The sequence below is a fragment of the Dipodomys spectabilis genome, unplaced genomic scaffold (genome assembly GCF_019054845.1).
Source record: "Dipodomys spectabilis isolate Male_0828 unplaced genomic scaffold, ASM1905484v1 ptg000252l, whole genome shotgun sequence".
Classification (NCBI taxonomy): Eukaryota; Metazoa; Chordata; class Mammalia; order Rodentia; family Heteromyidae; genus Dipodomys; species Dipodomys spectabilis.
In genome coordinates, this window is record NW_024870929.1 from 616848 (window position 1) to 629728 (window position 12881).

General features: G+C 43.0%; 1 protein-coding gene across 1 annotated transcript in view; it reads right to left on the reverse strand.

Annotated features, from left to right (window-relative positions):
- Sox5 (SRY-box transcription factor 5) overlaps positions 1–12881 on the reverse strand; it is a 383729-nt gene that overhangs the window by 9772 nt on the left and 361076 nt on the right. The window contains exon 12 of the mRNA XM_042699480.1: positions 2112–2220. Coding sequence (XP_042555414.1) covers positions 2112–2220 — 109 coding nt within the window. The remainder of the gene's footprint in view (positions 1–2111; positions 2221–12881) is intronic.

Below are 12881 nucleotides of genomic sequence, written 5' to 3' on the forward strand. Positions count from 1 at the left end.
AGAAACATACATACGATGTATAGGATATGTTTGATATTATAGGTATAATATATGTGCTTGTGAGCTCTTGAAATCAAATATATATATGTATATATATATATATATATATATATATATACACATGATTTTTGACGCAATTTCAAAAGATACTAGTAGATGAACAGGCATGCAAAAATATAAAAAATGTAAATAAATTAACTGAACTGTGAAATGTTCATCCTTGTGGCAGAATGGATTAATTAAGGTGAGTATCTGCCTTTTCTACTTAGTGACGGTCAGAGCATAAAGAACATAAAGAACCTAAAGAAAAATGTGCTAGAATTATGAGGGTGGAACTACAGTATGAATACTTTAATGTGATTAGCTTCTCTTTGAAGTAACCTGCTAATATATGCATGAAGCATATTGTTTCAATCAGGGTAGTCCTTTCCCCCCCAAAAAATAAGTCTATGACAATTATAAGGGAAAGCACGATGAATCATTGTCACTATGGCTTCCTTAAGAGTCTTGCTGTCCTTTCGCTGGGCACTGGTGGCTCACGCCTGCCATCCTCACTAGTCGGGAGGCTGTGATCTGAGGATCACGGTTCAAAGCCAGCCCGGGCATTCTATCTAGTTCTCACTGTCTCTCAGGCATAATACACATCCTTTAGTCTGACAAAGGGCAGGAATTAATTTACATCCAGCACGGTTACATTTAACCAACGCCAGCCACACGCTCTGGGGCGTTGGAACTCTGACTGCGCCGGGTACCTGTATTTTACCATGCTCACACACGTCAACATTTACGGAATGTGCCATTACCACGTCATTGTCTCTCTTATTGACAAGCATTAGTGTGAATCGATGGCACCAGCTTTCTAAAATGGGTTTGTAACTAGCGGATGATCCAGCCGCAGGTCTGCTTTTCCTTCTTCCTACACCCTGTAGTGCCAGCAGGACCCTAAAAGGCCCATTTGTGGCTTCCTCTAATCTGAACAAGCTCTTTTCTATGTATGTAGGCCAGGTTGCTTCTAGCCTGGTGAATGGAAAGGAAACACGCACGTATCAGATGGCAAACAAAAGCAGATTGTTTTCAGCGATCCTTTTGAATCAAGTTCAGTGTGGGCAATCAGGACACTGATAGGGGAAAGCATGCTTGCCCAGGATGGTGCACACCCCCCCAAGCCACTGGATCGCCAAGGTGGTGTAGGTGGAGGGGCTTCCTTGTCCTGATGCAGTCTAGCTACCAGGAGCTTTGCTTTTTTAACCGGAGCAAAGTTGAGGGTTAGGCCTCTAAAGGAATGTGAAATACACGGACACCCCCTGACACCAGAGGAAGATTTCCCAGGCAGGGGTGCTGTCTTGGTATTGCTCCTCTTCGTTCTATGACAAGGACAGCGTTGATCGATTGGCTGTGGGTTTGCAAGATGCAAAGGCGGCACATCGCATGAGCTACTGTGCTTGATTCTGCCGAAGCCCCGCCGGGTTATCCGCAGCGTGTGTGTGCCTCTGACGGAGGGGAGAGGACATGGAAGTAGCTGGCCTGAACTTGTCCTCTAAGTCAGGGAAACTGAGAAATGAGCCCATAGACCCCCCCCCCTTTCTGAACAGCTGGTCTAGGGTACAAGCAGGAAGGCCATGCAGAGAGGACTCAAAGCCTTTGTTCTTGAATGACATCCTCTTGAATCTAATCTGTAGCTTTCGCACTCAGAACCTAATGGCTTTGCATAAACAATGAAAAAGAAAAAAAAAACCAGTATGTGCCCATTTGGGAGAGGAATTAATGAAGGTGGACAGGAACTGCTCTCACTGTAGTGATGGGGCATCGCGTGACCACACCGTCTACCTGATGATCAGGCACCACGTGACCACACCGTCTACCTGATGACCAGGCACCACGTGACCACACTGTCTACCTGATGATCAGGCACCACGTGACCACACCGTCTACCTGATGACCAGGCACCACGTGACCACACTGTCTACCTGATGATCAGGCACCACGTGACCACACCGTCTACCTGATGACCAGGCACCACGTGACCACACTGTCTATCTGATGCAGCTTTCAGGGCGCTCTACCCCCCCCCAACGTGATAAGCACAGAGGTACAAGGAATCGCCAACGAACCATCCGAGTCTCCGCTCATATTGAAATCCATGATTGTATGGCTAAATTTCCCTTCTTCGCTCTGTTTGGCTGCCAGCTGCTGGGTCAGGCTCTCCAGCGTGGTTTTCTCCTTTCAAAGAAGAGAAACGTAAAAATGAGAACCTGGAAGCGGAAAGCAGTCAAAGACATTTCATTCTCCCCGGGCGTCTCTCACAGACGAGCTTCTGGAAGGAGGGAGCAAGGCTAACAGATTCACCTTGGCCTGGTCAGCACATTACACTGAGATAAGTACAGTAAGGAAAGCAAGAGCAAGAGTTTTGTTACTTTTTTTTTCTTTTTTTGCAGGAACTCTGATTCTCAGAAGCCCCTGCAAATCTTGGCATTTGAGTTTGAGACGCCTAAAAGAAGATGTGCTGAGGGTCCCAAGTCACCAAAGAGACACAGGATGTTCACAGGAGCGACCTGCTTTGTGTCTGGAAGGCTGTTTGATTTGTAGCTAGACAGCTGAGTGTGGCAAGGGTCCTTGGGTACGGCTCCCAACAGTCAGGTGACCAAGTGAGAAACAGAATTCACACTGGCGCACTCCGGTTACCATTACTGTAAATGCCATTTGCATTCCTCACGTGCAGGTAATGAAGTCATGTAAATAGGCATTGCTAATTGATTGTACTTCTCTATGTACATCCACACGGTGAGTGCCTGCTACTTGGACCACAATTTGGCGTGCATTTGCTAAACCTAAATAATCAGTTGGCGGGTTAGGAGAGATAAAGCACATACCCAGATTGTCTATTCAAAGACAGCCAATCATTTGAACACAGGTGGTGTGTGATCTGAACTCACAAACTAAACTATAGGCCCAATGCCAGGGACTCAGGCCTCTAATCCTGGCTCCTCAAGAGGCTGAATTCTGAGGATCATGGTTCAAAGCCAGCCTCAGCAGGAAAGTCTGTGAGACTCTGATCTCCAGTTAAGTACCAAAAAGCCTAGAAGCGGAGCTGTGGCTCAAATGGTAGAGAGCAAGCCTTGAGCACAAAAGCTCAGGGACAAAACCCAGGCCCTGAAATTCCTTAAAAAACAAACAAGTGAACCAAAAACATCTATTGGATCTTGTGATATTTGCTTAAGTTTCTTTGGAATTATCCTCCAAATTTTCCGAGGACCATAACCACAACATCTACTTGTGAATCATATGCACACAATAAAATGTTCACAATAAAACATTCACAGAAAATCATCAACTATGTAAGATGATTGCATTACAGGTAAACACAATGTTTCCGCAAAGCACCAACAGGCCATTGAAATGTTTGTGATTTCAATGTTACAAAACCGCTGATAGTACCAGAATGGTACCAATTAGGTTAAACAAGTTTCTTAAGTCCACGGAACCCCTACATTCTTTTCCTCAAACTCTGTACACGATTTAATAGGAAAAAATGCATTTTTAATTGCCAATCAATACATAAGGGAATAAGGAAACAAAGCAGCAGATAGTATTTATTTTTAGAGGATTAGGTGGCCGCCAAGTTGGAAATGAGATATACAATTAAAAAGATGGAACTCTGAGGGGATGGGGTGGAAAAGTGTTTCCACTGGTTACAGAATTTGCCTGGTGAGTGCAAAAGCCCTGAGTTCAAGCCCAGGACTGATGCTAAATAAATAAGATAGATAGATAGATAGAGCTTGACCCAATTTGTTTTGAGTATGGAATTGGCGTTTTTTAGCTTTCAACATTCTGGAATTCTTTTCCGGAGAGTCTGCTGTCTATATTCAGAATAGCTCAGGAGCTACAAAGGACCACTAGCTTAACAGATTCTCTTTACAGTAAATGGAGCTGTTCAAAATAAAAGACAGTTACATTGCGTGCGCGTGCGCACACACACGTGCATGCACACGCGCGCACGCACACACACACACAGCATCAAGACTTCCCCATGCTTTCCTCAGAGAATGGAGATGGACTGGGGAGGCATTAACCCACAGGAACTGCTGTTGCTGTGAATGACTTGGCCTTGTTTTGCAGTACCAGGCTTTGAACTCTGGTCACTCAACTCCTGGGTGATTTTCTACTGGTTAGTTCTGACATAAAGTCTCTCCTCCTGCCCAGGTGAGCACCTTGTATGAGATGCATCTATGGTTGGAAAATAGTCCAGGGCCTCCCTGGCCTGATCTTCATTAAGAAGCTGACCCCTGAACTTTTACAGCCCTGGCTTGGTTCCAAACCCCTGACCGGAAGAATCTCAGACTCCCCAGGAGCCAGGATTACAGGCGGGAGCTCCAACACCTGCCCCGCGGCACCACTCAGGATTTGAATAAACAGCGTTACAGGAAAAGAACGCTACATTGTCTTTTTCTAGAGACTGTTCCATTCTGGTGAGCAAAGATGTCCAAGAAGAAATAGCAAAATGAAGGTCAGGAAGGGGAGAAAAGGAAGGCAATGCTCAGACTCTTCTCAGGTTCTGAGTTCAGATCTGTTGATCTTATCGGCACGTGACTAAGATGCTTAAATCTGCAGAGGATGCACAAGAGATGCAGCACTTCCTCATCCATTTTGATCTTACCATCAGTGGCCTCTGATTACATCTAAGTGTCTCTGAAGCACGCAGAGTACTAAGATTCACTTAGCTATAGCAAAGTGCAGTTTGCCAGTCTTCTCAAGAGAATGACTGCCGGGGAGAGTACGCATCAGCGGGGTGGGGAAATGCACAGCTAACTCTGTAGACTGAAGAGAGATGTGGTCAGGAGAAGAGGGAGGCAGAGAGGGACAGAGGCAGGGATGGAGACGGAATGCGAGCAATCGAGAAGGGCTGACATGCCCTTAACTCACATCTTGTTAGGATGTAAATCTAACCAGTGACAACATCGTATTTTAGAAACCTTAGCAGATGATGAGCTCAGAAGACAAAAGGATTTGCATGAGGGAGGCGGGGAGATAATAATTCCTATCAACATGGACCTTCCAGTTCCATGTTGTATAGTTGGAAGGTTCCGAGGTAGACATAAATTCAGTACAATCATGGAGGCACTCAAAAATTCCTTCCCCTCCATTCATTCGTGTGTGTGTGTGTGTGTGTGTGTGTGTGTGTGTGTGTGTGTGTGTGTGTGCAGGTACTGGGGCTTGAACTTGACTTGGTACTTGTACACACCAGGCGCCAGTGGCTCACACCTGTCATCCCAGCTACTCAGGAGGGAGAGATCTGAGGATCGTGGTTCAAAGCCAGCCAGGCCAGGAAAGTCCATGAAACCCTAATCTCTAATAAACTACCAGAAAACTGGAAATGGCGCTGTGGCTCAAATGGTAGAGCACTCGCTTGAGCTGAACAGCTGAGAGACAGTGCCCAGACCCAGAGTTAAAGCCCCATGCCCGACCAAATTAAAAAAAAAAAAAGGCTCTTACAATAGACTGGCAGCATTAACACTCAACCATTGGAGATTTTGCTCTTTGGTTGAGATATTCCATCTTGCAAAAGCCTCTTTTCAAAACCACAGACACTCCTGGGAAGGAGAATATTTTGATTCTAGAATTCTCCTAATTAGATATCTCTAAAGCAGAAGCCACTGCAAGCTAATAATGGCAGGAGGTACTCAGGGAAGAAAGGAGTTAACAGGGAAGATGAAGAAAATAGCACATGACAAAGTTTGGGGAGACAGAAATAAATGTTAAGGGGCCCGCCCAGTCTTGGTTTTAACTGGGTCTGATTAAAAAAAAATTTCTTTAGTTAAGAATTTGTTCAGATAGATGACACTACATACTTTTTGTTGTTGTTGTTTTGGTGCCAAACTTGGAGCATGAACTCAAGACCTGGACGCTGTCCCTGACCTTTTTCACTCAAGGCTAACGCTCTATCACTTGAGCCACAGCTCCAGCTCTCATAGGCTTTCCTGCTCAGGCTGGCTTTGAACCATGATTCTCACATCTCAGCCTTCTGCGTAGTTAGGATTACAGCTGTGAGCCTTAGGCACCCAGCTTCAAACTTTGATTTTGTTATTGTTGTTGGTGGTCATGGGGCTTGGACTCTGGGCCTGAGCGCTGTCCCTGTGCTTTTCAGCTCAAGGCAAGCGCTCTACTGCTTGAGCCACAGCGCCACTTCCAGTTTTCTAGTGGTTTATTGGAGATAAGAGTCTCATGGACTTTCCTGCCCGGGCTGGCTTTGAACTGTGATCCTCAGATCTCAGCCTCCTGAGTAGCTAGGATTATAGGCATGAGCCACTGGCGCCTGGCCAAACCTTGATTTTTAAGGACAGAGTTCTAAAACACAAATTTAGTATAATATTTAACTATTTTCAGTACTCATTATTATTCAAACATTAAGCTGAAACGTGTACCATTCATTGGTCTTTTCTTCCCTACCTTTTTTTTCCGTTTGAGAGAAAGCAGAAATCAACAACAACAAAAACATATTTAAGGAACTACTTGCCAAAATTCTGAACATCTCTGAATAATTTAGAGTAGAGGGCAAGAAAAAAATTACTACAAAATGGTCAAGATGAGAGTCCTCGGCAATTAAAAATAAAGACCAAACAAAATGATCTGTTTTTATTGCTGTCAAAATAAAAACTAGCAATTGGAGAGCAACCAGATTTCATTTGGAAAGAGGAATCCTGTCTGGCTAATCAAATCTGAACCAACTCTGCAGGTTTGCTAAGATCAAGAGGCAATGCTATATTATGTCCGTTATGCCTGGTCCTCTGGTGACCTGAGCACTTGGAATGAGTCAGATCTCAGCTGTAGAAGAAAAGGGAGTCGTGCACTAGAATTTAGGATGAATAATTCTGAACTCCAACGTTCAAAGTGCCATTATTAAATCGGGGACTGACTGGGGGGAACCGGCAACTGTTCTCTGGCTCTGTGTCTGAGCCAGGGACTGGTGCCAGCACTGTGTGTTGTTTGCTGATGGTGCCAGGCTATGGTGGAGATCAGAAAAGATCTAGAAAGAGGCAGGATAGTCAGTACAGATCCACACGTCTGCTTCTGCTGGCGAGAAATTTTCAGGGGTTAATGAGGAGAAAGACACACGTGATGTCAGAAAATAATGGGTTCGTCATAATCAGATTGTGACATAGCCATCTATCTATGTGTCTGTCATCTGAAGCCTATCATCTAACACTAGATATGAGATCGATTTCTCTATCAATCTAATCTAGTTATCTATCTATAGTTATATATGTACATACAGAGATCCATGTACAAAGACAAATGGATACAGATCTGTCTATTTAATCTATCAAGATACATCTATAATCTATATAGAGAGATCTGTATATAAAGATAGATACAAATATAGATATCAATTTATCTATATATAGTATCTATATAGCTAGGTCTAGCTCAGTTCTAGATATATATATATATATAGTCAGGTGTATAATATATAAGTATAATACATATATAATATATAATAAAGATATATCTAGATCTATCTGTATTATCTATAGAAATTAGAAATTTTCCTATATAGAAATCTATATATAACATAGATTTCTATATAGTATACATATAGACAAATGCCATTGCTTATTTATTTATTTATTGGCTGGTCCTAGAGCCTGGGCGCTGTCCCTTAGCTTTTTTTGCTCAAGGTTAGCACTCTACCACTTGATCCACTGCTTCACTTCCAGTTTTCTGAGTCTCATGACTTTCCTGCCTGGCTGGCTTTGAACCATGATCCTCAGATCTCAGCCTCCGGAGTAGCTTGGATTACAGGTGTGAGCCACTGGTACCGGCTTAAGGTATCATTTTTGACAGGTCAATTTACTTTTCCTGAGTCCCTGAATCCTAACTTGTAAAATAAACTTTAAATATGCAACTATTTTTCAGTGATTTTTCAAACATTTAAGGAAGATATGCTTCCAGTGATAGAGAAAACCTTCATGGGAAAATTTGAAAGCATAAAGACTCATTCTAACACATAGGTATGGCAGGAATAGTTCCATCTGAATTCTGAGCTCTCACTACCTTCTGCTTTCAATGACCAAGGAGGGGAGGCAAACGTGAATCTGAAACAATAATTTGGATTAGCAAAACTGTTGAGATTCCCCCCATCTATCATCTGCCGTACTTATTTTTCCCTTTTCATATTCAGCATGAGGAGTTACAGCTCTATAATATAAGCCTGATGTGTATTTAAAATGAAAATTTCCCCTACTTGGTTCCTTTGATAGACACACAAAAACTAAACTAAACAAAACACACAAAAAAACAGTTTGTAAAAAATTCCCTATGTTGATATCTTATACAAAACAAAGGGACACACGCAATCAACGCCTTACAAGAGGTACATCTTCTTTTAGTCCCCTAATACTAAATTAAACATTGCATGAGTAGACGGCCCACCTCTGAAGTGGGCACTCATGCTTGTACAACTTCCTAAATTTAAAAAAAAATAAGAAATGGAAATTAAATAAAAAGAACCAAGCTTTGTTCCCCTCCAGGCACCCAAACACAGGGAGGAGAGGAGGAGAGGAGGAGGGAGAGAGGGAAGGTGGGAGAGGGAGAGGGGGAGAGGGAGAGGCAGGAGGGGAGGGAGGGAGGGAGCGGCTTTGGATCAACCACCATAATGGACATGCTGCAAACACAGCTCACAAAGCTATTACACTCGTAAAAAGCACATGCGTGAAATGACAGAGTCGAGTGTGCCTGTCAAACGTGGACTCAGTAGCAGTCAAAACCCTTCTGGCTGCGCTTTTTTATGGTCTCCTCCTATACTAATGCCAGGGGAAAGGAGGAGGAAACAAAGGAGGCTTCCAGGCCTCCAATTATGGCTCTTCACAGACCTCCAGAGAAGGCTGGAGATGACTGATCACGTCGGAACGATTCATCGGCTGGAGTTTGTTCTCACCAGCGTTCATCAAGTATAAGAAACAATGCGTGTGGCCTCTCCATTTCATTCTAGCTTCTTGTACCACTGTTCTCTAACCACCTATCCCCAAAGCCTAATAGCACTGATGGGAGAAAATGATTTCTTGTACATTGTGTGTATACGTTTCAATATATAATACGTGCACAGACACTCCCAAAGATAGACTCGCACAGAAACACAAATTCTTCCAATTATCAGCAAAAATACAAATGAAAGAGAAGGGAGCTTCCACAAATATGACCCTAGTCCAGTTTAACTATATCCATGAAGAATATCCACAGAGCAGGGCCCTGATGGCTCACGCCTGCAATCCCAGGTCCTCAGGAGGCTGAAATCGGAGGCTCATGATTTAAAGCCAGCTCAGGCAGGAAAGTCTGTGAGACTTTTATCTCCAGTTAACTCCAAAGAAGCCAGAAGTAGAGCTGTAGCTCAAGTGGTAGAGAGCTAACCTTGAGCCCAAAAGCTCAGAGATAGCACCCAGGCCCTGACTTCAAGCTCCAGGACTGGTACAAAACCAAATCAAATGATTTTTTTTAATCAAAAGAATATCCACAGACTCTTGAGTGTTCTAGAATCTGGAATTCTTAAGAATTATTTTTCTTTTTTGGGGGGGGGATCCGGTCATGGGGCCTGAACTCTGGGCTTGGGCGCTGTCCCTCAGCTCTTCAGCTCAAGTCTAGCGCTCTACCACTTGAGCCACAGCGCCACTTCCGCTTTTTTCTTTTTGCTTATGTGGTGCTGAGGAATCGAACCTAGGGTTTCACGCATGCAAGGCAAGCGCTCTACCTCTGAGCCACCTTCCCAGCCCTACAGGTATATCTTTAAATTTGGTTCTTGGGCTACAAAAATCTATAGGGTTTTTCCCTTTCCTTTTTCCATCACATATAATCAAAGCTCAACCACTGTCAACACTCTTGAAAGTACAGTGTTGGTAGCCCGAATTTGCTTCCGTTAAATAAATGAATTAGAACTGTTCTCAAGAAGCAGCTCAGTTCAGAAATGCTGGGACAGATGTACTGGGGTTGTGACCCACTTTTTGATTACACATGGCTGTTTTAGATACAGACAAAGAATATAAGAATAGATGTTGACAATCTCATCCCCAGATCCACCCCAAATGTTAGTCCATATTTTATAGGACGTCAAAGAAGGAAACTCCACAAGATTGGGCATCTACTTTTAGCTTTTCTAGATCCTTCTCTAGTGAAAGGGCTACTGTGTGATGAAGAGAATTTCTAGGTGAAGACAGAACCAGAAAACAAGCAAACAAACATGGAGAACTGGGAAAATGGCAGTCTGATTGTAGAGATGATGACAACTGAAATGACTTTCACAGTGGAGCCTGAAACCTGTGTTCAAGAATATCCAGGCCCACTGAAACACATGCTAGCCACTATGGAACTTTCTAGAAGTTTTCCTCTATGGTCTATTGGAAAAGACTGGAACCTGAATCCTGCAACTGATGTAGTGCCTGGAATTCCTATAATCTTCTCTCGCCACAAGCCAGCAACAGAGAATAGTTCCGCTGGCGATGTGGCCCCAAATAAATATCGCCAGCCACCGCCGCTGTTCAGTTACGGACATTGAGCAAGTCTCTCTGGTGTTCTTTATTATTTTTTTTAACCAGAGGAGAAAAGTATGAGTGGGAAGGCTCAATGCTTCCCATGGAAATACGTGCCAAGTTCAAGCTGTCTTCCTGATAACTCTTTTATTCTTGTTGGGAAAATAGCTTGCAATAAACGATAATAGCGAACAAAGTATACCTACTAAATGGGGGGGGTGGGGGAGAGGGAGTTACTCTCAGTGTCTTTACTGTGAAACTTTCTTAATAAAGCACTGTGACCTTGAAGAGGAAGTGGGAGAGAAGACTGTGTGTGTGTGTGTGTGTGTGTGTGTGTGTGTGTGTGTGTGTGTGTGTGTGTGTGTGTGTGTGTGTGTGTGTTGGATTGAACTCAGGGTTGGATACGGCTGTCCCTTGGCCTTTTCCTCTGAGACTGACCCTCTACTACCTGAGCCACACCTTGAGCCCACACCTCCACTTCTGGCTTTTTTGCTGATTCATTGGGGATAAAATTCTCACCCATTTCTTCAGCCCAAGCTGGCTGTGAACTTGAGTCCTTAGCTCTCTGTGAGGTCACCAGCAGCGTGAACCACCAGTTTTCCTGCAAAAGACCTCTCTTGATGGACCAGGCCTTTTTTTTTTTAATACTTTGGCCCAACAGTGAAAGTGAGTGTTACTTAACTTCGACAAAATTGAGAAGCTGTGGAAATATGGTGGTGCATCTGTGAGTTTATAACCCATCCCTTCGGCTAACTATTGTTTGCATTTTGTTGTATAATCTTCTAGTCTCTTAACTCTGCACCATGGAAACACACTTTAAAATATCTAGATCATTCTCCAGGGTTTTGCAATTGGGGGAAAAAATGAGTCTTATGTGAGCATAAACCCATACCCCCGAAATGCTAAATGGACAGCCGTTTTCAATCATCAGCCGTGGCCCGTGGGTGTCCCCCCAAAAGGCTCGATTGGGTCTGTCCTGAACATCACATTTTATTGGCCAATCACTCTCTCACCCTTTCTACCAGAATGATGTAAAGAACACAAGCCTCTCTGTTTGAAAACACGCACAGCTTTTTTTTTTTTCTAGGCTAGAAAATTAAACCATAAAAAAAAGTTTACTGAAAAAAAAAATTGAAAAAAAAAATAAACCCTTTAAAAAAGCTCCTTAAAAACCTCACACCATAATTATTCCCTCCAAGCGTGGGCACTTGCTAGCAGCAAGTAGTGGCATAGTGACAAATGGAGCAAAACTGAACGCTATACTAAGAGGAAGGGAAAAGAAAAAAAAGTCTTTCCATTGGCCATCTGGGAAAATGAGGCATGTGGCCATTAAATGCAGAGGCTGTAAATATACACAAACTCCACGAAGCAAATGGCAAAAGAAAAAAAAAGAAAAAAAAAGGGACTCAACTTCAAGCTCAAACAAATCAAAATGTTTAATGCATAGTTACCAATGCTGGACAAAAACAGCTCTGATCTCTACAGACTGCAGACTCGGCATGTATTTCAATTAAATAGCCCCCAAAAAAGGAAAGAAACCAAAAAAAAAAAAAGGGGGAAGGAAGAAAAGAAATGAAAAGACATAGAAGAAAACCATCTGGAACAAAAGAGCATGGACAAGAGTGTACTCAGTGTTAGAGACACACGCAGCCCCTGTAACTTGGGCCAGGCTGTGGCGAGTGTCGGGTGATATTATATAAAGTGATGGAGATGTGATGACATAATACCTATTTGCCTTTTTTGTTTCTTGGTCGTGGTTTCTAGAAACTGTCTGCTGTCTGCTGATAATATTCACCAAGGGGTTTCCTCTCCTCTCCTGTCCCATAAGGAAGTGCTTCCTAGTGCAGATACTCAGAATTAGGAAGGCTTTACTTAGTTTTTTTTATGAATGAGAAACAAAAGGAAAAAGAAACAGAAAGAATCAAATGGCAACCTGCCCGTAAAAATGCGGGTGTCTATTTTCTAATATCCAGGTGGTGAGAAAGCGGGTCCTTATCCATTTTATAGGATATTTTCCAGGTCAGAGAGACTCCAACAATTAAAAAAGAAAGCCAACATTCAACTTGAGGCTCTATGTATCTATTAAAGTCACCAAATAGAGACTAAGAGAATACATGACCCATTTTCATGAAAACAAAAATGTTAATCATGTCAATCATTTTTATTGGTTCCCTAGGAAAATTCTAGCATTAAAAGGCCCTAAAAGATTGGGAACACTTTGTTTTTAATTTAGTTTTTGTTTCTGGGACTCAGGGCCTGGTGTTCACTTAAGGCTGGTGCTCTACCACTTGAGCCACATTTCCTCTTCCAGCTCTTTGCTGGTTATATGGAGGTAAGAATTCTCATGGTCTTGCCTGCGTAGGCTGG